General features: G+C 33.2%; 1 protein-coding gene across 5 annotated transcripts in view; it reads right to left on the bottom strand.

Moving 5' to 3' along the window:
- The window catches only part of KDM6A (lysine demethylase 6A), a 195,813-nt gene that overhangs the window by 66,898 nt on the left and 103,016 nt on the right, over nt 1-25,899 (bottom strand). For all 5 annotated transcript variants that reach the window (XM_063083613.1, XM_063083610.1, XM_063083615.1 and 2 more), the window contains exons 6-8: nt 24,510-24,630; nt 13,660-13,714; nt 9,472-9,506 (exon numbers count right to left, since the gene is read on the bottom strand). In XM_063083613.1, coding sequence (XP_062939683.1) covers nt 9,472-9,506; nt 13,660-13,714; nt 24,510-24,630 — 211 coding nt within the window. The remainder of the gene's footprint in view (nt 1-9,471; nt 9,507-13,659; nt 13,715-24,509; nt 24,631-25,899) is intronic.

Here is a 25,899-nt window from a genome sequence, read left to right as displayed (position 1 = left end):
AAAAAAGTGCAGGAGGAGATTTCCTTGAGATGGGAAAGAATTTAATGGACCTGGCTAAAACAGCATATATCATAAAGAAGAGTAAAGATCTGACTCAAAAAGCATAGGCAGAAAAATAGGCAATGGACATAAAACCCAACACATAAAAAGTTAAAAAAAAAAAAAAAAGATTTCTCTAGAAATCAGAAGATGCAAGTTTAAATAATACAACTTCAGACTTCAAACATTAAGAAAGTTGGGTAATTCCAAGTATTGTGGAGATATAAGTAAAGCAGAAGACTCATGTCCTGCTGTAAAGGGATTTACCCATGAAATTAAGTATACAAATGTGCTACAATCCAGCAATCTCACTCTTGGGATATATATATGCTGAAGAATCCTTCCTACAGGTAATGTTCTAAATGGTACTGTTTGTAGTATCCAGGGAGTCGGGGGGGCAACCCAGGTCTACATCACTAGCCAAGTGGAAACATAAGATATGGTGGATGTTTACAGTAGAACATTAAGTAGCAATTACAAATAATGTATAAAAGGCAATGTGAGTTTAATCTTTGTGTTGAGTCGAAGTTTTGCTCTAGTAATGTTGGAGTAGCATTCCACAAACAGCTTTAAATTCTGGGTAAAGCATTAGAAAGCATTGGAGAGAGACAAGAATCGGGCTAAAACCAGAGGAAAAGTTAACATTCAGAAGAAGGAAACAACACTAGATGAGTAACCTCCTTTTTCTTGGATTTGCACCCAATTAGTGCCTGACTGACTAAAACTCAAATACAAATCAGCAATCTTTACTAGCCTGAAGAATCAATCATAGTACAGATTTTGAGGCTATCGCAGAGCTGGAAGTGAGGGGAGAAATCTCAGGGGGAGTCAGAGAAATGAAACACCAAATTCTGCATTTAAATTCTGCCCAAATCTCTGGTTGACCACTGATCTATGAATGAACAAAACGGATGTCAAGCAGCCTAAAAGAACTGAAGAGAATTCAGCTGCTGCCCATCACAGGGTTGACAAAGTTTAGAGTGTGAGATGAGCATATCAATGTTCACAAAAATATAACGGTCATTCTCTACATGTATCATTCATGATACGCAGGATAAAACTGAGATTAAGGATCAAGAAAATTTTATCTGTATTCAAAAGAAAAGGAAATTAATGAAAACCAATTGGGAAATGCCTCAGATGTTGAAATTTGCAGAAAGTTTTATAGTAGCTATTTTAACAATGTTCACTCACAGACAAAAAGAAAAAAAAAATGAATGAAAGGACAGGAAATTATACCACAGAAAGAGAAATAGAAACAAAAGGAAATTCTAGAAGTGAAAAATACTAATCTGAAATTTTAAAAAGAAAATCACTAGATGGATTGAATAGCAGACTGAAGAGTTTTTTTAAAAGAAAAAACAATGAGTGAATGTGAAAACAGGTCAACAGAAAGTACCAAGACTGAAGAAAAAAAAAAAAAAGTCATCCAAGATGTTTGAGAAAATAATAAATAGTCTACCATACATGTAACTGGAGTTCAAGAAGGAAAGATAAAAAGAATGCAGCAGAAAAAATATTTGACAACACAATAGCTGAGAACTTTCCAAAACTGATGAAAGACATCAAACCCCAGACACAAATAACTAAAAAAAAACACAAGTTAAAAATGTAAAGAAAAAAACCAACACGTACACACACACAAATATCCTCCTCATCTATTCCTACCCAACTATCTATGCCCATAATGACCATAAATTCATAGTGATATCTTCAATTCTAATCCAACACCACAGAGTTCAGTCTAACCTTTCTTCTTTCCTTATTTGTAAGTTCTGACAGTGACAAACCTGGCTGTCATTATCCACAATATACTTGCTATTTGTTTACTTGCAATATTCATGTGAAGTAGCTACAGAATTTCTAATCCACATCCCTGTGAGAAACTACAATGCAGGGTTTGTTTACAGTTCTTTTTTTGTCTCTAGCTTTACACTACAGAATAAAAATATTGTTCTCCAAAGTTACTTAGGTTAGTTTTTTTTTTTCATTCCCACCCCCACTTCAGTATAGTTATGTTATTCATTTATAATACAGATAGATTCATCTGTTACTGTCCATATTGTGTTAGGTTGGTCCACATCCTGGATGATCTTAATTACACAATTAATTCTGGGACATATGAAACATTATCGGGTTCTAAGAGAGCTATACAAAAAATAAATACTCAGAAGTTTTGCTCCCTACTCATCCCTATTACCCCATTCACACCCACTGCCTGCAGGCAACCAATCTCATTTGTTTCTCGTTTATACTTTCGGTATTTCTTTTGTACAAATGGCATGAGAATATTTTGTCTTACACATGTATATTTTCTTTCTCTCACCAAGGCATCCTCTTTTGCACTATGCATTTTTTCCACTTAACTGTATATCCTGGAAATCACTCCATGTCAGTTCACATAGATTTCCCTCATTCTTTTCTACAACTGCATAGTACTCCGTTGAATGAATGTACCATAGTTTATACAAACATTCTCCTCTGTATGAGCATTTAGGTTGTTTCCAACAATTTGCAATTGCAAACAATGCTCCAATGTATATCCTTGTGCCTTTTTCATCCTTTTGGGGGTGTATTTTTAAGGCAGATTCCTGAATGTGGGACTGCTGGGTCAAAAGGTAAGCACATATACAGTTTTGTTAGATTATTGCCAACTGCTCCTCTAGAAAGGTTGTACCAATTTGCATTCTCACGATGCATGAGAGTGCCTACTTCCCCAGTTTTAATTTTCACCAATCTGATAGATGTGTGATTGCATTTCAGTGTTGCTTTAACCTGCATGTCTCTGAGTAAGTCTGAACACTTTTCCATATGACTAGGGCTATTTTTATATTTTTTTTCTGAAGTATCTGTTCATGTACTTTTTTCCCCATTTTTCCACCACATTCTACCTTTATCCCTCACATTTTAAGAGTCTGTTACATATTAGGGATATTAGCCCTCTGTCCATGCTATATGGTGCAAACATTTTCTCCTGGTTTCTCAGCTGTCCTGTGAAATTATGGTGTTATTTGTCATGCAAAAATTTATTTTTACGTTGTTCAGACTGGTCATTATTTTTACTGCCTCTGAATTGTGAGCCACAATTAGAAAGTCCTTTCCTATATCCAGTTTAAAGAGGACTTCCCAATGTTTTCTAGTATTTGTACAGTATCATTTTTATTACACTTGACCCCAATCCATTTGGAGTTTATTCGAGTGAACTGTTGAACTCATTGGTCTAATTTTATCTTTTTCCAAACAGTTACCTAGTGGTCCCAGAACCATTTATTAATAAATCCTTCTTGGCCCCAGGATTTTAAGATATCACCTTTTTTCTGCATGTACCTAGGTCTATTCCTGGGCTTTCTAGGATATTCCACTGTTTATGTCTCTATTCACATGCCAGTATCACACTTTTAATCATACAGGTTTTAATGTATATTTCAATATCTGATAGAGTTAGTATAACCCATAAAATTTCCACCCCAGTTTCATCCAGGCTATTCTAGCATGTTTTCCCATATCAACATAGCTAACTGCTTACAAAACTGTGTTGATATTTTTGCATTGATTTTTATGTTACACTTATAAATCAGCATCTAGATACTGCTGAATCATAACATCTCTTTTAATTTTATTCCTAAATAATCTACCTGGCTGATACTGTAAATGGGATTTTTTTCCCTAACGTTAGGTTGACTGATTATTGTTGTTGAAGGCTATTAATTTCTGTGTATTAATTTGTGTCTAATTATTTCTCTTGTCTAACTGCACTAGCTAATATCTATAGTACAATAATGAGGAGTAACAGAGATAGTGGGAATCTTTGCTGTGCTCCTGATTCTAGTGAAAATGTCTCTAGTGTTTCCATTAAGTGAAATACTGGTTTGGGGACTAAAGTATATGTATTTTATCATGATAAGACAGTAATCCTCAATTCCTATGTTCAAGAGTGTTTTTTAGTAGGAATGAGTATTGAGTTTGTCAAAGGCTTTTTCAGAATCTATGGTGATAATGATTTGATTTTACCTTTAGCTCTATTATTATGATGCGTGACATTAATGGATTTCCTAATATTTAATTTACCTTGCATTGCTGGAATGAATATCACTTGGTCATGGCATATTGTGTATCTTTTTTAATGAGGTAACGTATTGTTTCCTAATATTTTATTTAGTAAATACTTAGTATTTTTACACCAATATTCACCGGTGATATTGGTCTGTACATTAATTCTTTTTTAATAGTCTTTTATCAGGTTCAAGTATCAATGTAATATGTGCTTCAAAAAGGAATGAGAAAAAAGTAGTATGATGGTTCCTCAAAAAACTAAATATAGAATTATCTTACGATCCAGTAATTCATATAAAAAAGAACTGAAAGCAAAGACTTGAACAGATATTTACACACCCACGTTCAAGCAGCATTATTTACAATAGCCTAAAAGTAGAAGCAACCTAAATGACCATTGAAGAATGAAAGGATAATCAACAAAATGTGATGTATACATACAACAGAGTATTATTCAGTCTTAAAAAGGACTGAGTTTCTGAAACATGCTACAACATGTACAAACCTTAAAGACATTATGCTAAGCGAAATAAGCCAGATGCAAAAGGACAAACATTATTTTGTATTATTATTTTAAAGTACTAGTGTACTTTAAAAAGTTCGTGGAAAGATTTGTATTATCTTTTAATTCCATTTTTCCATGAACTTTTTGAAGTACCTTTATATCATATTATGTTATTGTATTACACAAGATAAGCAGAGTAGCCAAACTTATAGAAAGTAGAAGAGTGGTTGCCTAGAGCTTGGTAAAGGGTGGTAACGGGGAGTTATTGCCTAATGGGTATAGAGTTTCACTTTGGGATGATAAAAAAAAGTTCTGAAGATGGTGGTGATGTCTGCCCAACAATGTGAGTGTACTTAATGCCACTGAACTACACACTTAAAAATGGTTAAAATGGTAAAATTTATGTTTGTATTTAAAAAGAGAATATTAATGCCCTATGGCCTGTAGTTAACTTTTATAATCAGGGATTTTCATTTGTATAGACCTTTACTATTATCAAACACATATGTCTCCTAAAGTCAGATTAAAAGCTGTCATAAGCACAAAAAAGAGGAGGGAGGAACAAGGAAATTTATTTCAATACTCGGAGACAATTTATAGAGCATTGGAATCATCTACTCTTATTTAAAGGTTTCAAAGAATTCCCCTGTAAAACCATGTGGACATGGTATCTTCTGTATGTATTACTTAATAACTTTCTGTTTCATTTACAGAAACTGGCTTTTTAAACCTTTCTAATTCTAATGAGGTAAATTGTTTTAATCTGCATTTCCCCAGGAGACAGTCCATATCATTTAGGTTTCAAATTCACTTGCATAGAGGTCTGCAAAGAGGTCTGTTATGATTACCTTAATTACTTCTGTTTCCATTGTTATTTTGTGTATCTGTGCTTTCTTTCCCTTTTATCCCCTTATTCAAGCTAGCTTGTGTTTTGTTAATTTTCTTAATTTTTTTGTTAATTTTGTTAGTCTATTTTGTTAATCTTTTCAGAAAACCAAGATTCGAACCTATTAATTAAGTCTACTGTTTTCCTCTCCTTTTAGTATTATTAATTTCTTTCTCCTTATTTCCTTTCTCACAATATTAGATTTCCTTACATTGATTTCTGTTTATTTTGTTACTAGATATCCTTATATTAACTCATCCTTGAATTCATGAAATAAACCCTACATATTCATGACATACTATAGCTGGAATTTATTTTTCTTTATTTAGAATTTTTGGATTTGTGTAAGATACATATTTATAAGATCAGTCTACAATGTTTTGGTAATAAATTAATGCTGATTGTTAAAAGACTGTTAAAATTGAAACTAACAATTCTTATAAAGTGTTAGTCATAATAATATTACTTATAACTATTTCTCAAGGGGGAGTAGTTAAATGAGTTATAGTACATCTATGCAAAGGGATATAATGCAGCTCTACATGTACTGATATAGAATGATTTCCAGGATATAATATTAAGTTAAAAATTAAAGGTCACAAGAGAACATACGTAATTGGCTATCAGAAAATAAGAAATATGAGGGGTCTTCAAAAACTCATGGAAAGATTCGTATTATCTTTTAATTCTATTTTTTCCACAAACTTTTTGAAGTACCCTCATATACATGCAAACATGTATATGGATTTGGTTATATATGCAGAGTTTCTCTGTAAAAATATAAAATCTCTGGTGGCTTTAGGGAGGGGAATAGGTGCCTAGGGAAATAGAGGCAGGACACGTCACCGTGTATTTTTTCAGGCCCTATCTTTTGGATTATCTATTCAAAAATAACTAACATTTTAATAATAGAATGGAAAGGGTGAAATCCTGTATCTTTAGACTTTAAAGACTAACAAGAATTAAGATAATGAATTGCTCAAATTATTTCATTAAAATCAAGAAAAAGAAAAGAAGGCCAGTTAATTCATACTATTATTACTATCAGAAAAAATGGTTTTGAGGTTCCAGTTCATAAAATAGGAAAAGTAAATTAACTCACTGATGTAAATGCTCCAAAATAATTGATGGTAATACATTTATTTGGCGATATGACAGTTTACAGAGAAACAGTTATCTTTATTTATAGGCAGAATTAAATTTAAGGTACTTCAAAAAGTTGGTAGAAAAAATAGAATTAAAAGATAGTACAAATCTTTCCATGAACTTTTTGAAGACCCCTCACATACACAGAAACCCATGAGAATCTAATTTCTAAAATCTACCAAGATATCAACAGCTTTGTCTAACAAAACCATAAAAGATAAAAATGGGGGGGGGTGGGGGGGGTGGAGATGAGTTCCCATTAAAATTACTCAAACCTAAATGGATATGATTAAAAAAAAATTTTTTTTAAATCCTACACCTCCACCTCTACAAAAGACCTCCTCGTCTTCCAAAAATTATAAGCTCAATATCACTAAGCCACTGTACTTGCTAATGCCTCTTTATTAGAATAACCCATCAACACCAACACTCCCCTCCCCAAACACACCCATTAGCCTCAATTTGATTATATCACTGGCTCCTCTCCAGTCAGGATTCAGTTCCTGTCCAAGAGACCTTCCTTAACCACTCTAGTTAAAATGGTATTCCATCATTTTTGTTTGTTTGTTTGGCAGCTGGGTGGTACAGAGATCCAAACTCTTGATCTTGGTGTTATCACACCATACTCTAACCAACTGAGCTAACCAGCCAGCCCCATTTTTGTTTTAATTATGATTTTATTGTTTAATCCTGTGAAGGTAACGTAAGTACAGGCCCTCTCCGAGATTATGAAATAATATTCAATTCCTTCTTCATTTATTAGTGAAAAGATTTCTTCCTATATAGAAAAACTTCCCTTGAACCATTTGGTTACCTAGCAGTAGCCATTAACCACATGTGACTACTTAAATTTAAATTTTTTAAATCTATATTCATAAATAAGATCTATTGGTATAAAATGGTTGAACTATAAAAACTAACTTTTTATAGGTAGGTAAGGAGGCCATTTTGCTTTTCGTAATTTTTTACCTGAAAATGAAAATTCTTGTTATAATCACTGGAGTAGATATTTTTCAATCCTTTCATACATTTACAGTGTCATCTTCCTGTCACCTAATAATTATACAGCAAGCTCTTGAACAACACAGGTTTAAACTGTGTGGGTCCACTTATATGTGGATTTTTTTCAATAAATATATTAGAAAACTTTTGGTTAGGTATGTTATTCCTCATGAACAGTTAAGTAGCCTACTTAACAGTAGGCTATTCGTAGTTAAGTATTAGTAGTTAACTACTTAACTTCTACTAAAGTAACAATGCACTCCCCCGCCCCTAAAGCAGGACTCAGGGCACACAACCCACACTCGATTTACTTAAGTAGTAATAAAGTAGTTAAGTTTTGGAGGAGTCAAAAGTTATGTGGATTTCCAACTGCACAGGGAGGTGGCGCCCCTAACCCGAGTTGTTCAAGGGTCAACTGTATACTCTGCTTGCTATGAGTTTTGTTCCTTTTGTTATGTTTTGTTTAATCTTAAATGAGTATTAAAATTTACCAAAGGAAAGACTCAATAAGGGGAGGACCCCGTACCCATATTACCTTGATAGGATTAAAAAAGAAGACCAACAGACAACTTCTCATCAGAAATGACAGCCAGAACACAGTGGAATGAAAAAATTCAAAGTGGTCAAATAAATAGAATTCCATCTCCAGCAAAGACACTCATTAAAAATAAAGGTGAGAAAACTTCTGCTTCAGCTACTGACAGACCAGTGAATTCATTAAGAACTAGAAAAGCTGGGGGAGGATGGAACAGAACTCAACCTGAGTGTGTATCAATTCTGATTCCGTGGGTATTGAGGGGAGGGAGGTGGCGTTACTCAGAAATCGAATGTTAATATTTTGAAGCTCCCCATGGTGGCTCTGGTTTGTAAAGCTTACCAAATGATTCTGCTACATAACTGGGTTTGGTAACTTCCAGCATAAATTATCTCAAACTATCTGATTACATCCCAGAACAATACAAATAATGAGATGTGGCAGGATCTTGTATCTCTCGGGTATGTGCTTGCAGGCATACACTTGCCTTAGTGTTATATGAGAGTATTTCAAAGAATTCACGGAAAGACTTGTATTATCTTTTAATTCCATTTTTCCACAAACTTTTTGAAGTACCCTCATACTTGGGCCAAAATATCAAGACAGATCCTACAAATTAGGCACACACACAACAAACAGTATTTTTTTTCCTAAAAAGCTGTTATAAGATTTATGTTTTGTGCATACTATGATTACCTAAGTTTTAGTCTCATACAAATTTATCCCTGATTCCCCATACCACTGCCTAAAGTGAATGTGTTATACCTTTCATCATATGACTAAGCAAAATCTGCCATACATGAAAACAAAATGTTCTAAAATTAAACTGAAAAAGCTTTTAAAATAAAGTGGCCAAGAAAGTAATGTTAATAACATCAAGAGGTGACTCTAATATGCCTTTCAAATAGTGAAACATAGAAGAGCTATTTTAATCTTAAGAAAAAGAAACCATTTAAAAGCAATGCATTACAACAACCATCTATAAACATTTTGAAAAGAAAACGAGGCATTTTGAATCAAGACTAAGAGAAATCTTAAATACAGACATTTGAGCTTGCAAATGCATCAAGTTTACAGGCAAATCATATTAAATGAAACTTCTTTGTACATAGCAAGCACTGTGCATAATAACCTGTTTCACTAAGCAACTTCTTGGCCACATTTAATGAGTATAAAATATAAAACTTATGTAACAGGCAATGCCCAGAACTCCATTAAATCATCTGTATCTATCTGATTTCATTAAAGCATGATATGGGTGATAATTTTTATTTTTGTTTTAATGGGGTAAGTTAAAACACTTACCTGGGTTTCATATAAGTGGGCAATGTGAAATTGAACTGCAAAAGATGATGGAAAATAAAAAATCAATAACAATATGGCAGAATTTGGGTTAAGTTAAATAAGAATAACATAAAATGTAAAACATAAGCAGTCTATATAGATATAATAGAGGAACATAACTTTTATCTGCTTTTAGTAAAAGAGAATATACATAAAACATACCAAAGAACATAAACATAGTAAGAAACCACAAGTATTCATTGTTGGACATTATCAAATAAAATTTCTGTCAATGGAATTATTAAAATTAGTATTAAAATCTATAGCAAGTGAGTATGTCTTACAAAGTTCAAAACAGCAACATTAAACAAATAGAGAAAATCTTTATGATCTACACATTTCAAAACATGGTATTTAAAAATTGCATTCCAAGTCAAGAAATATAGTAAAGTCAGAATTTAATTTTTAAAAAAACCCAAGAAAAGCCTCTTAATTTCTTCTTATATCATATTTCATATAAACATTTATAAAGAAGTCATAGACCAGGATGACACTGGTAATAATACAGAGGAAATGAGTTGTTCATTTTCTTTCAGCTATTTAGAATTGGATGGATTTCATCGTTTAAAAAAAAAAAAAGACAAAACACATGGAAGGCAAGAACAGTAAAACAGTCCCACACTTAACAAGTATATGTTGAAAATCAAATAAAAACAGAATATTTCAGCTTTTATTTCTAGCTCTTCCTGATACTGTATCACCAGCGGATGAATGACTTAAAAGCAAAAATGAACCAGGAATCAAAACTGGACACTAGCTACTTAAATACTATGATTTTCATTCTTGAATGATAAATCTCTTTTTTATGTTCTACCTGGACTTCATATGAGTTGGATTTCATGGAATCTGAGAGCTGTTCTAAATTATATACAAAAAGTTTATGCAGATTATTAAAAACAAGGTCCACAGCTATCAATTTCTCATTGCAGTGTGCACCCTGAACTCATTCACTGATTCCCATAACTATAACATTCACCTGGGAGGCTAGTTAACAATACAGGCTCCTGAGATTGTGATTCAGAAACTCTGGGCAAGGCCTGGGAAGCTGCCCTTTTTTGTTCAGCACTGCTAGGGATCCTCATGTCTATTCCCTGTGAGCAATACTGGGAAACAGCTGAGCTAAATAACCATAAGTTCCTTGATCCAAGAGTGAGATAAGCAAACAAAACGAACAAAATATATAATGAACTTTAAAATCAAATAACATTACTACATCTCTCCATAAGTTAAGTATCCCACTATTCAAAACATGAACTAATCAGATATGAGGCAGAATAAAAATACCATCTTAAGAAGATGAAAATCAGCTTTTTGTGAAAAGCACACAAAAAATAATGAAAGTTCTACACACACACACACACACACACACACACACACACACACACACACACAAAGTGTGTGCGTGCGCACGCATCCCCTCTACCCACATGAGCTGACGGCTTTTCTTCTTCCCCACTCCAACTCAAAAAACAGCTCTCCTTTAGAGCTGCAATCCAATTCTCATCTCACTACATCACTAAATGGAGACTGTGTTACAGGTTAAGAGGGAGGAAGAGATGGAAAATCTACACCCAATTCCCCCAGTCTTCTTACTCCTCTACTAAAGGTAGCAAGGAAAAAAAGATCAGCAGCTAGCCAGCATTTTACTACCATACCAAATTTCCTCCATGCTTAATCCTAGGCCTTATGAAAAGGACCTCACTATCCCACGAGTTACTCTTTTGTAGTGTGAAAACCACCACATACTTAAATTCTTAAACATCTTCAAAGTGGAGCAAACCCCAGTAACTAAGGAAAAGCTTCACTTGGTAAGTCTCAATTAGAGGTAGAAATTTTTAACAAATATCGCCATAAACAGTCCTGAAATTAAACTTTATTCATAAATAATAATTATTTTTTAAAGAAACAGAATTAATACTAGGAGAAATAATTTTATTCCAAGAGGCAATCATATAATGAAAAGTCTTACATCACCATGAATCTACTTTTCAAACCATAAACTGTAACTAATCCCTCTTAGATAGTTCCAGAAGCAGTTAAGTATATTTATTTTTAATTACATAAATTGTGCCACAAAAATATCTCATACAGAAATTTTTTTTAAACACTCTACTTTCTATAATTCATACTTCCAATCTTTGTATTATCACAAAGCAACATGGAAGGATTTCAAAGAACAGTCAAGATCTGTGGCATATACAAATCAGTGATGACATAAAAAAATTCAGAGAAATAAATTTTATAAAGACAATAAAGAGCATGGTGTTTAAAACAATAATACTGGTTCAAAGTAGGTAACTCTACATTGTTAGCATTCCATGAGCTACCAGCCATTACCATGGTTTTCAAGTAATCATGCAGACTGTCTAAAATAAACTACCCAAATCAATTCAACTATACTAGCCTAAGGTCTTTATAAATACAGCATGTGCCCTCCCACTGGAGTGACCAACCTTTCAGCACTGAATATCCCAGAAAACTCCTCAGTCCTAGGCAAAACATATGTTGGTCACCCTACTTCCTATTCATACTCCCCTTCTCAATAACCAACAGAAAGAGAGGCATAACAGACTTGAAGATGTATTCATGATGATTCAAACTATTTATTCAAATTCAACATGAAAGTTTTCTGCCCTGTGGCACCTACCAATGTAAATGTTTTCCTCTAAAGGGTAATGACCTACAACTGAGATTTAACCCTGACAGAGTAGAATAAAATGAGGATTACCAAATATTACCAAAATATTTAGTTTGACATTTATAAATCGTTCCTCAAAAGTTGTCATTCAAACTGACAAACAGTTAACAAAGTTAGCTTTTAGGTACTAGACTGTAATAAGTTAAATGAAAATCAACTGTTTTCTTATTCTCATAAACTAATCTTTAAAGGATTTTAAAGGATCTATATTCTAGATGGTTTATATAACCTTGATATATAATTAAGGAAAAGTATAAATTAGCACTTTATAAATTACTAAATCAATGAGTTAAATTATCTTTCAAATCTAACCTTATTTTAGAAACTAAAATATTGCTTCACTTGTTACCTTTCCACCATTTATTCTGCAAATACACTGATCAGCAAATACACTCACCAAATCCTGAGTTTCATTTGAAGAAAACAGAAATCTTTTATGTTTTCTTAGGAAATTGCCTTTAGTAGAAATATGAGACAATTGGTCTGGTTTAGGTGATGATTTAATCCACACTATGTCTTAATCCATGTTATATTCAAAATTCTACAGCTTTTTCACTGATTAGACAATTTCCTTAGGCATTTCTAAACATGAGACTACTTTTCACTAACACTTTTCTATACTGTTAAAAAAACAAAACCAAGTCATTTATAGCAAAATACTGACCTAGAATCCTTTGAATGACCTGAAATTTTCATTAAGAATTGCTCCATTTTCCTTTTACTCTAATTAAGATCTTTATTTTTCAAGTAAAAAGATTTTAAGAAATCCAGCTTGAATCCAATGAAGATTCTTAAAACATTTTATTGGATGCTTTAAAGTACACTAAATAAACAAATACACTAACACATATTTACTGCTAAACACTTATAATCAACCCAATCTGCTTTTGGGAAGAAATCTATATACAAGTAGAAAATATTTATTTGAAGAAAACTACTATGTCAGAACATGCTTCACAAACACATTCTTTTTAAATTGAAGAATGTCACCTCAAACTTTTTATTTGGTATGTAAAACTGTAATAAAAATTCAAAGTATGGCTTCATAATTACCATTAATTTTAATACCACAGAGAGGAATGAGTAAGCTACTACATAAAAATCATTGTATACTCATTTTTTCTAAAATATTGGCAAACCCTGTTTCTAATCCCCAAGTCATCTACAATATAATTAATAGACAAAAAAAATCAATCTGGTTCAGTAGTGCAGATATTTTTAATTCAACAACCCACTTCACTAGTCTATTTTAGACACAGGCTGTTCACAATATCTGGTCTTATATGTTCCATTTGTACAAGTAGCCATGGCAACCAATACAGTCACATTCAACCACTCTAGAAGAAAAAATTGCACATAATTTATCACTAACATCATCATCATCATTATTGTTATTTGCCACAAAGTGATCTGAATACACGTAGAGAACTATGGTACTCAATAATACTTACTTTCAGCATTGGACAAAGTGCAGGGATTACAGTCAACCAAAGCTAACTGAAAATGCTGCAAGAGGAGAGTAAGAAAATTAATACCCTAAATTTAGAGTCACATAAAAGTGTCTTAAAATATTTTTCAGGTATGTATGGTCTAACACAATAATGAAACTATGCTATACAAACAGAATGTACTAGAGCCAACCAGCTAGAATTACTTTGAACATTTATTGGTGACAACTGACATGTTGTTTGGTTATTTTCTTGAGACAAGTGAAAATGGAGAATTTGAAGAATTAATTTTATCAAGTTATCCTATGTATACTTTTATTTATATGAAAAGGCTTCAAATTTTTTTAAGTCTTCAAGTAAACAGGAAGTATTATAGAACAGTGTAAATAGAACACATCATTATTTTTTTAAATGCAAGTAGAAGTCCAATGGTATTAATGTCAGAACACCACTGCGTATCTCAAAATGAAACCTGAACTTTCAAACCAAAAAAAAGAAAATCACTGAGAATTGTCAGAGGGTAAAACTACTTTCCTGATTCTTCAATAAACATTGTACTTCGGTGTCTTTTAAACAGCCTGTGTTCAAGTTCATCTTTGAAATATAATTGTCCTTTTAGAATGTATGTGATATTATATATGTAGAATTTGTATAATTCCTCAGGCAATATTAAACCACTAGTATTTTATAGCATGCACTTATAATGTCTTATAAACCTACTCAGAAAATACATGTTAACATCAACATATAACACTAGTTTTTAAGAATGCAAATTATCATCAAGAACACTGGGTGACATTTGACATCTAGTTTATCAACATTAAACCTGGTATGTAAACTAAGAGAAGACAAACAAGCGCTAGAGTTGGTATAAAATCTTTAAATTAAAAAAAGTAAATCTCTTTAAACTCTTCTAAAAAATATTCCCACAAATGTATATTCAAATATTCTGAGCCTCCACAAATTTTTAGCATTTTTAGCATTTAGCAACAGCCAAAGTACAAACCATTAAAAAAAGTGGCCACAATAAACTCATTTCTATCCACAATCCAAAAATCTAAAGAGTTGTATTTTTTTATAACTGCTGGACAGACTGATAATTGATATCCATAATGACAACTTTTAGATGTAAGCACCAAAAGAACTTTATTTTATCAAGAGAAATAATGATCAGCAAGTGTTAAATACTATATTCAACAAAGAATCAGGAGAACTGCACTTGGTCACCTAGAACCCTCAATCAATAAGAATAAACTAATGTTGGCTACCCAAAGTTACAAGGAAAGAAAAATTAGAAAGCATCAGTTGGTAGGAACACAGTACCTATTATATTCACTCACGAATGTCTGTTATGTGCACGCATAATTAGGCTAGCCTACATCTGCAGTATTCTTAAAACTTAAGGCTTGTAACAGCTTCTGAATGGGTAAACTACTAGCAAAATTACTTATGACCCTGAAATATTAAATGTTTAATCTGTTCAAATATTTATCCAGAGCCTATAATGCCCTAAGGACAATGAAGAGACACCAGGGACAGAATGGTCAACAAAAGTGAAAGATTATTTGCCATGGTTGACTAAATGAAAAAAATGCAACATTTTGAACACTTGGAGAACTGATTTTATCTTCTCTTGGCCTGATAAGCAGATCATATGTCTTCAAACACCTCTTTAAGTGTGGTACCACAGCAATACAAAACAGACTATTTTAAAATGTTAGCACTATGAAAATAAAGCATGCTTTGTAATCAACTGCTTTCCTCTACACAAAAAGAGTCACACATTCAGGTTGTACTACATTTCTAAATCTAATCTACCCTGCAAGCACAAATTAATACTTAGATAGAAGACAGACCTTTCCTAACTGAGCCAAAAAAGCATACAAACTGACCTGAAAAGAAACAGTCTTCAAGATAACAGTACTTTAGTTTCACTATTTCACTGAAACTCCACAAGGAAGCGCAGAGAAGTGTATAATTCAAATAGCCCAGCCTACATTTTATCTATCAATATTCAAGACCCTGCAATGAAACCTGGCAGAACAGCTCTTGACCATGTTTTATATAATTACTAAACAATCTGAAAAGCAGAAATCAAGTTACTGATGTGCCATTTCAAATCCACACCATGAAATATCAAACATTTCCAAACAGCAAAGATATAGTAAAATTATTCAGCAAAAGAATACACATTCAAAAACATGCAATGAAAATGAAAGAACTTACAGAATAATTACTATTTACTTACTGTTTACAAGAAACTGAGGACAGCCACACAAAACCATCCCACATAAATAAAAACACTGATATACCTTTCAGCACACTAAAGGGAGATGAAGACTGGGGTGGGGATAACATGACCTCATAGCTTCATTTCCAGTATCTAAACCAGATGCAAAATAGATGCACCTATTAACATACAAATCAGAAGAAAGGACTATCAATTATGATAACCAGCCTGCAAACCCAAAAATACCATGGTAAAATATCCAGCACCCAACAGAGAAGCAGCTAAGAGACTATGCACCTCACATGGAAACACTGCAGTGCTGAAACTGGTTAGTGCTGTGTGAAATAGTTATTATGCAGAGGAGGCCTCTGCAGTTCAAAGACTATATGGAAACCTCAAGGCAAAAAGCAGTCTATAGAAAATTAGTTTCCAAGCAAGAAGATTTATCTAAGACATTTTTTTAATATTACAGTGATTTTCTTTTTATAGAGCACTTCTGGTCCAATTTAATGCAAGATTTGATTCATTGCAATTTCTGTTGACATCTTTATCACCAAAGTCACCTTCTGTTTTAAAAGCTTTTGACTTGTTCAATATTTCAAAATAATGTTATAGCATTTTGCTTCATATAGCCTATGGAACTTGATTCCTATTTGGAGGGAGGGAATCTATATTCATGTAATTAACACATAAAGCTTGAGTTTCAAGACTTTATTTCCCTTTAAATTGTTTTATTTCTAGCTGCATAGTCTGTGATTATCTCAGGAATCTTTTAATTGTAGAACCCTTCAACTGTATTCTCAATACTGAAGACAAGCAATGAGATAACTTTTCATAATTGACAAATTACGTATTTATTCATAAATTATTAATTTGGAGCAACGTTTGGATTCCAAACCCAGTCTAGTATGTTCTCATTCAGTGGGTTGGAGGTAACACCCTGCAAAACAGAAAAAAAGCTCTGAAAATTATTCCAATACACATTAAGGATTTAATGCCATTGTTTTGAAGTTTTTAGATTGTGTGCTTGCCCCCCAGAAACCTGTATTTCATACTATATAAATAAGGTGTGAGTAGTTGATACTGCTGTCTATATTCAATTAAGGTAGACACAGTCTTTTAGGAATAGTATGTTGGCGCCCAACTTTTAACAGCTTTTACTCTATGCCAGCCACTCCGCTATGACTATGCATATAGAACTGAATACAAAGTTCGCTGAAATTAATTTGCTAATGTAAGTTAAAAAAAAAGATTAACCTGCTCTGGGAATGCACAGAAAAGACAACTCCATAACGGAATCCAAAAAGATATAAATAAGGAAAGTAAAAGAAGAGTTACTTCAGGCTAAGGAAACAGCTTAAGTTATTTTTACATAGCCTTGATAAAATGGGGTTTTATAGATATTTAAGCAAAAGAATGGAAGGTGTATTAGATACACTTGCAAGTCAAAGATAAATTATTTTTTCTTTTTCATTGTTACAGATTGCTATACTTCTAAAATTATGATTTAAAACCAACAAACTTAATTCCTAAAACTGATAGTCTATGATAAATGGATGAGAACAGAGAAATGCCTGAGGGTGTGATGGTACTTACTTGAGGGATGTGGTCTCTAAAACTAAGATACAGAACTGAAACTGGTAAGTTTTGGTAGGGCTTGTGAGTCACATTCCTGACCAAGCTGATCTGAATGAGGTTCTCTCAAAGTTCTCAAACTCAGTTCTTCTGATTCTCTTCTTTATTCAAAGGTTCAAAGTTACTACTACTTTCTAGGAGGGAGTCTACTGCACACCAGTGACTTCCTAACAGTTACAAATCCTGACAATCTTCATTCAAAAAAGAGGCTCCTCCTTTAAAGTTTTTACCAGTCTGGCCTCTTCCAAAAATTTCTTGGATAAAAAAGATAAAACACACTGTATACTGAAGATGTTCAAAATCTTATTTCTAGCCCTTCTTTTTGGCTCCAGACTTATATCTGTGTACACTAATATCTGATATCCTTCAGGTTCCTCTAACTCAATACACTCCCAAATGACCCACCTCCATTTATATAGCCTTTTCACCTCCAATCCCAAAACCTGCTGGTAATTTCTTTACCCTCTGCTTTAGTTAACAGTAAAGTGATCTGAGCCAATAAATGGGGAATCTCTTTCCACGTTAAGTCAGTTAATAAATCTCAAAATCTCTAGGATGCATTACCTTCCATCCATCCATCCATCATCCATATATATCCCACCATATGAAAACCCATTTATCCTACTGCTCTTGCTCATTTGTCTTCCTGTGATTGTGTTCTACCCTAGTCTTCCAACTCTTCACTTCTATGGTATTTTACAAAAGTACGTATAGGCATGCAACTAATTAGAAACTTTTTAAAACTGGCTCTAGTGTGCATCTAATCTATGTACACAAAGGATGAGTATGAGCCTACTTAAATTCCAAATTCTTTCCATCCAGTGAACAATTTGCATTCATATCTGAGCAAGACAAATACATACACAAATAACTAATACAAGGTGAACATGATATATATTTTATAAAGGGGGATACTGCAACAATTTGCACTGTAAAATGCTGTTTTGAAACATAACCTTTTTTAAAATGTGACATTAGACACATTGACTGCTTCATAAAGCTGCATTTAAAGACTAAATATTTATAACTACAAACTTAAGTAGTTACAGGTAAACACCAAAAATCACTTTCTAATTAGAAATGACTTCTGAAGGTAAAATATATCAGAAGAGAGAAAAGAAACCTGGAATCACCCTAACTCCTCTGTAACAGAAAAAATGATTACTGCATATATATGGGCAGCAATGTCCTTTTCAAACATGCATTCTGGAGGTACTGAAGTATTTCAGTCATTTTTACCACTTCACACTTGGAGGCATGTAATAGAACTCAGGGCAGAAATAAGTATCAAACAGAAAAGCAAAACTGGGCAGGCAGAGTAAAGTGGAGAAAGCATTATTAAATGGCTAAGATAAACCAATTAAGAGATCACCTCATAGGAAAGATTAAAAGTAAAGTACAAATTGATGAGTAGTGGAAGAAGGAAAGAGCAAGAGAAAGATTTTTTTCCCACGAGAGGAAAAATGAACAGAAAACAAAACAAACAGCAATGACCATCCTCTGTCAAAAGGAACAGTGACGTTACACTCTGATAAAACTGAGTTCCACTGCCAACGACTGAAAGGAAAACGAAGATTTAAATCAAAGGAAATGAACTGGCTTGCAGTTTCCTTAATCATAATCCAATCTCCTACCCACCATAAAAAGCCGAGCAAAATCTGACAATATGAATTTTATGCATAAAGAACCAATAGTTACACTGAAGGAAAAAATGCACAGTATAACTAATACTAAGAAAGAATTATTTTTCTGATCTTAAGACTCTTCCAGAATAATGCCCTAACACTTTTTGGTACCTGCCTGGTGGTTTATCCAAAAAGAATGTGTATTAAGAGTTGCCTCAGTTCCACATTTAAATGCTACATATGGTAGCAATGAAAAGGGAGCTTAATTTGTGAACCTGTTCCTAACCTTAGTTGTGCTGCTACCAATACCAGATGACACTCAAGTAAGAAATCCATTAAATAAAAAGTACCAAAAAATAAGGATTAGGCCTCTCTCACTGTCTCTACATCCCAACTATGAAGACCCTACAAACGCAGCTTCCACAATATATTCTGTAGATCCTTGATTTGGGGGGGAGAGACATCCCTTTTCCAATCTCCCAAAAAGATGAGTCACATGGGTGAGGAACCTCTGCCTCTCCCTCTCCTGCTCTCAAATCAAACTACTCAAGACAAGAATTTCAAAATGCCATTGGAAGAGATATGTTATTGTGCATCATGAAGGAAATAGGGCAGAGCAGGTATGAAGAAATAATAGCAACTTTCATTATCTTCAGACAACTGAACTAACAAAAATATACTGTTATAGTATCAATAAAGAAACATTACAGATAATTTGGAAACTTCAGGCATGGATAAAATTAATTTAATAGCTAATAATTAAATTTTCAGCAAGTACTTCTAGAATACATACAGTTCATAGTATTTTAATTACATGAAACAAATGATCTGCACATTCTACATTAATAAAGTAATAAAAGACAGGAAGTATTTCACAAATTTCAAAAGAGGTTTCTAAATGGAGGTATATATCTTCATACTTTCACTTATTCCTTATGACTTAATATCTTGGCATAAAAAAGAATGACAATAAAATTCCTGAGTTTATACAGGGTATAAGATCAAATCAGACACCTGGAAATGAAGTAGTTCCCAGATACAAGTAAGGTAAAAAGAAAGCGGAACTGCTATTTTGCTCAGAAGTTTCATATCAAGTATGCTTAATGAACTGGGGCATTTGGAGAAAACAACTACAGTGTCAGTCTGTATAGGAATAAAATTCTGTTCAGAGATGATAAATAAAACCAGCTTCTGTTTTTTCATTTTTTCAATTTTTCCACCCTGCACTAAGAATAGGCATTTTATCATTTTATGGTCTCTTCCATCTCATTTAAATACCCATTCAAGAAACAACAACATCTGGTAAAATGCTAGGCTAACACAAGTCTCATTTGAGCTCAACCCAGTTCCATTGAACTGTCTCTGTAATTCTCATCTTCCTATCCCTGTCCTACTAGCCCCTTCAATCAGCACTTATTTTCAAATACCAAATTATAAGGGGACTTATATTGGCATCCAAGCCAAAAATCCACAGGTCCCCATTAAAAAAAAAAAAAAAATTTTAAATTCAAAAAAGTTCTAAAGTTGACATACTTTAGGAATATTTAAATATGCAAACATTAGGAAGAATTTCTATTCAATCTTTGTTAAATTAAATAGATACCTTGGCATTAAATGACTGAAGAATATGGGTGTTATTACATCTTATTTTGCATTTATTAGCTTCACATGAAGTAAATAATTTTAACAGTCTGCCAAAAAGTAAAAATTAGGGACATTATATAAAACTATTTGTCAAAATTAGTGTACTTTTACTGAAGTAATGCTAGCACACTGCTTCAAATATATAACAAATGGAAGTAATTATTAATATCATTAAGAGGTAATTAAATAAAATCCTGAATTGACTATATGGCATTAAACAGGTAACCAGACCCACCTGGGGGGATATTATCTGAAGCAAAAAAGAAAAACAACAACAAAATACCATTTGGAACTGTCACCCTGGAATGAACTCTCGTTTCAATAATATTAAACTAGTTCACCAATTAAGAATTGGTATCTCCACTACTCACTAAACACATGAAATCTTTACTGGCCAATTTAATGGAAAAATGGCATCATATGATTAAAAAGTAAGCTGAACATTAACTTTACATTTCTGAGGACGGACAGAGTGACAAAAATACAAAAAATTCTGGGACAGGAAAATAGTATCAATACTGGCCCCAAATTAGAGGAGTTTTAGGTGGTAAATAAACTGAGAACTAAAGAATGGGCAAAAAATTTATTTACAAGATACAGGAAAACATATATAAATGAGGGTACTTCAAAAAGATCGTGGAAAAATAGAATTAAAAGATAATACGAATCTTTCCACGAACATTTTGAAGTACTTCAGTGTGTGTACTCATCTTTACATCAATCTTGTGGGGTAGATACAGTTATTCTAGTTCTACAGACAGAGAATCAGAACAGTCAAGAGTCTTACCCAAGGTCACAGAATTAGTTATGTGGCAGGGTCAAATTTTAAAACAAAATTTGCTTGCTCTGAGAGCTGTTTACCAAGTCCTAAACAGAATGAATCTGTTTCAGATGTACAGCTTATGAGCAAAGTTATCACCATCCATAGAAACAAAACAGAAGGCCCTGGAATACATTTCATGTGTGGGTGAAAAGAAGGAATTTATTATGAAAATAAGCTTTATTTTATTTAAATATTTTACCATCTAAAAGTATTGTACATGCTACATCCCTCTTCAGACAGAGGGAAAGAAAATGGAACAGAGAAGATCTGACCTGTAATGGACAGATCGTTCACACTGCCCTCACACTAAAATATCCTTTTTACCCACCCCTCACCCCTCCATTAGATAGTAATGATGTATTTAGGGAATTGAACTCTGCTCAAAGACTGGGCATAACTGGTCTAAGAGCAACCACATCTCCTTTGATAAGGAATCAATTAGGAATGTCCATGTGGCCTATTTGGGGCCAATGAGTCCCAAGATGATTATTTTTTAAGAGATCAATAGGAAGCCAGACTCTTTCCCCTCCATAAAATGATGATGATGATGATGTATTGTACTTATTACACCACTACTTGTTATATGCCAGCACTAAACTAAGCACCTAAGCCACAATGCTCTATAATGTCTTTCTATATGAGACATGAAAAAGGAAGCACTTCACTTTGATTGCACCTGGCAACCATCTTATATCATCAAATAGAGCAAACCAGCCTTTAGAATAAGTCAACATAAAACTGAAAAGAAAATAAATCCTTAATGAAACCTTGGGTCAGTTGAAACAACCAATCCTGAAGGCTGGACTTCACATATGAGCTACTATTTTTTTTTTTATTTTAACCAGCTTGAGTTGTAGTTTCTGAAGTTGCAGCCTAAAAAGCATCTATACCAACACACTGTGTTAGGAAACAGCTTAAAGTAGTGGAAAGGTCATCAGAGGTTCCACATCTACCCAGATAGAGGTAAAGTACTAGTCAGGAAAATCAGTGTCCACCTAAGGGGAGAGGGGCATATCATTTTTTCTGATTCTTACCTTTAGTCACACTGGAACGCTAAGCACTTATAATAATAAACTAAAATACCTCCTCTTTGACTAAAAATTGTTGATACTTAAAATTCTCCTTAAAATAGACAAGGAATGCTGGAGAGAAAAATATAAAGAACTCTTAAAATTCTTTTCTGTGTTCATAAATGAAATAGTTATCAGAATGTTATCAAGTATTTTAAATAAATGGAGGAAAAGGCCCCCAAAAAGAAGGCTGCCCTTACTTAAGGCAACTTTGCTAGGACCAACATGACTTGAACATTTTTTAGACTTAATGCCTGAACAAATAAAAGTGGTACACAGGAATGTGTCGGTTGAGCATAAGTAAAGGAGGAACACTTTCAAATAGCCATGGAACCTTTTTCCACTGATTAAAGGGGAGTCACATTCCATAATTTGGGACAGATCTGATTCCTTTTTCCCAAATATATTTCCTGAGCAACATTTACCAAAATGCTACCAAAAACACTTCTGCAACACGATAGGCATATTGTGACAATATTGTAAAATGCTCAAATAAGTTTATTTTGTACTATAAGATATTTTAAGAGTCTTTGATAGTTATTAGAAACTGTGAATATCCAAGAGGAGGTTAAAATATACAAGGAAACATATCTGAACTTATTTTCCAGTTCAAATCCACCGGCATCCCACAGTATAGTTTGAGAAGTGCCACTGTAAGCTTGAGGTAAACTGGTAACTTCCAAGCACTCTCTATTCTCCACACTACTTACACTTATCCTGGGACCTAGTCTTCAACTGAACTTACCTTTGACCACTGCGTGATCTAAATTCTTCTTAATCTACTTACTTTAGTGTTTTTGGTTGTTTATCTCTCTCTTTCATACCATCAGCATTGTTCTTTATAAACTCATGAAAGGCAGAAACAGTATTTGCATAATTTTCTACTTTAAAACTCTAGAACAATTAGGCACTCTTAAGTACAGTTTTTAAAAAAACCTTTAGTAGTTCCTTATTAGTGAGTTCAAAATACAACCTACTGTCAAAGTCGTCCTTTATCTCCCTCCATTACCACCCCCCCACCTTTAGAATCAAGAGAGTCTGCAATGGAATTATTTAATGCACAGCATCCATTATAGTCATAAATTCACAAAAACAACCTTTTTCCTAGAACTTCTAATCTTTTCAAAATGCAATTCCTTTGTCATGCAGGAAAGCACTATTTTCATGAAAAGACCAGTGAGACCTAAAGTGATGGCACCAACAGCACAAGAAGTCAATGAAAAATTAGAGAAATATCAAATTTCCATAGGTAGCATGTAAGATATTTAATCAACAACATATTATCTTTTCACAAAAATATTTATACTCACAAATCAGCAGTCCAAATGCCTTTCAGAGAACACTTTTTTATAATTTAGATGCAAGACATGCCCGGCTGGTGGAGGTGGACAGACTTCTACTGAGACCCACGCAAACAAGATGAACAATAACTGGGTTACAGATACAGCACCATTAAGTAGCTGCTTCTGATCTCTACAGTGGCAAATCACTTATAGGGGAGTGATTTAGATATCCAAATGGAGATTGAAACCTTCACCCTTTCCTGATAACAGACCTCAGTCAAAACTTCAAAAAAAAATAATTTAATTGTGCAATTAGTTACCATGCAAGTCTTAGCATCATAACTACATTGTACCCTGAAACCCAACCTTATGTATCTTCCAGTTCATAGCTGAGAAACAGTTTTGTCACCTAAATTTTCAAATTTTCTCTTAAAGTAGCAATAGAAATTCTAACATTTCTCAATGCTCTAATATTTAATGACAACAACAACAAAAAACCCACAAAAATGAAACATTGTATCTTGAAAAAACCCAACAACCTACCTTTAAACTAGACTCATAGTCTGTGTTCACTTTGAACATAAGCCCAAGTCGTAAATGAATTTCCTTGGCTCGACAAAAGCTGGGATCAACATAAAGCACCTCCTGAAATGCTTTAATTGCCCTGAAAGAATATAGACATAAGATATCTTAACTTTTTAACACGTGCATAATTTTTGTTTGGTACTACAGTAAAACTTCTGTTTATGTAATACTGTTTTAAAGGAAATGTCAGTTTCATAAAAATAACATGAATAAAAGGGAAAAGAGCAAGTAGGCCTTTTGCATAATTGAATGTATATAATCTAAATTAATAAAATGGGGGAAAGGAAGATCAGTTGAATTTACTCTAAATTATTCAAACAAACAATATTTCATGGTTTAATAAAATTCTCAGTGTAAATAACTGATTTATTGTTTCTGAAATCTCCTGTAGGAGAGAGAAGTGGGGATAGAAAGGACAAGGGATCAATCCTGTTTCTAGTCTACTCCATAAATATAAGTCTCCTTTTTAAAAGTATATTTTTGTCTTTTACATTTAGGTTTACAATCCATCTGTGTGAGGTAGGTATGAATGTCAGTTTTCATATTTTCTATACTGATATCTACCCTGTACCATCTATAGAAAAGAACATCCTTATCCCAAAACTCTACAGTGCTATTTTGTTCTAAATCAAATGTCCATATTTGTGTGGGCCTATTTCTGTGTTAACTATTCCATTTCACTTTCCTTGATCTACCAGTCTATCGTTGCCCCAAATTCACAATGTCTTTTATAAAAGGTTTTGATTACTATTAGAACAAACTCAGGGTTAAGAGAAGAGACACTTTCACTGAATACATTTTTATATTGCTTAATTTGATCATGTGAATGTATTACTACTCAAAAATGAATATTAAAATAATGACAGAAAAATGTATACTGTGAATTTTAAAAGTTCTAATATCAGATATAACAGTATGTTAGGCATCATTTTAAATCCCTCCACATGATTTAAAGCTTCTCCCAAGCACAAGCTAACACATTCTTTGCAAAGCTTTTATCAACTATCTCTACCTCTACAGACCTTAAAGGTGGCTATTTAGAAACTTAGATGCTTCCAAAACAAAAACCAATCTTTTATATAAAAAATTCAAAATGTCATACCACAAAATATAGCAAAACAATACTTCATGTCTTTAGCACTTTATTTTGATGGATTCATGCATTATCTACTTCCAAAAAAAAAGGTGTGTGTGGTTATGTACATGTTTATTATAAAATGAAGAGATCTAAAAGGTAGTGTTGGGGGGGGTGGCAGCCCACAGGTCTGGCACAGACACCTTAACACCTAGTTATGACAGGGCTTAACTTTCTTCTTACAGAGGAGCTAGGCATCTATCTGTTATGTGG

Source organism: Cynocephalus volans, chromosome X, assembly GCF_027409185.1.
Source record: "Cynocephalus volans isolate mCynVol1 chromosome X, mCynVol1.pri, whole genome shotgun sequence".
NCBI classification, from domain to species: Eukaryota; Metazoa; Chordata; class Mammalia; order Dermoptera; family Cynocephalidae; genus Cynocephalus; species Cynocephalus volans.
The sequence above is the reverse complement of the archived record's forward strand: the minus strand, read 5'-3'. Positions and strand labels throughout refer to the sequence as shown.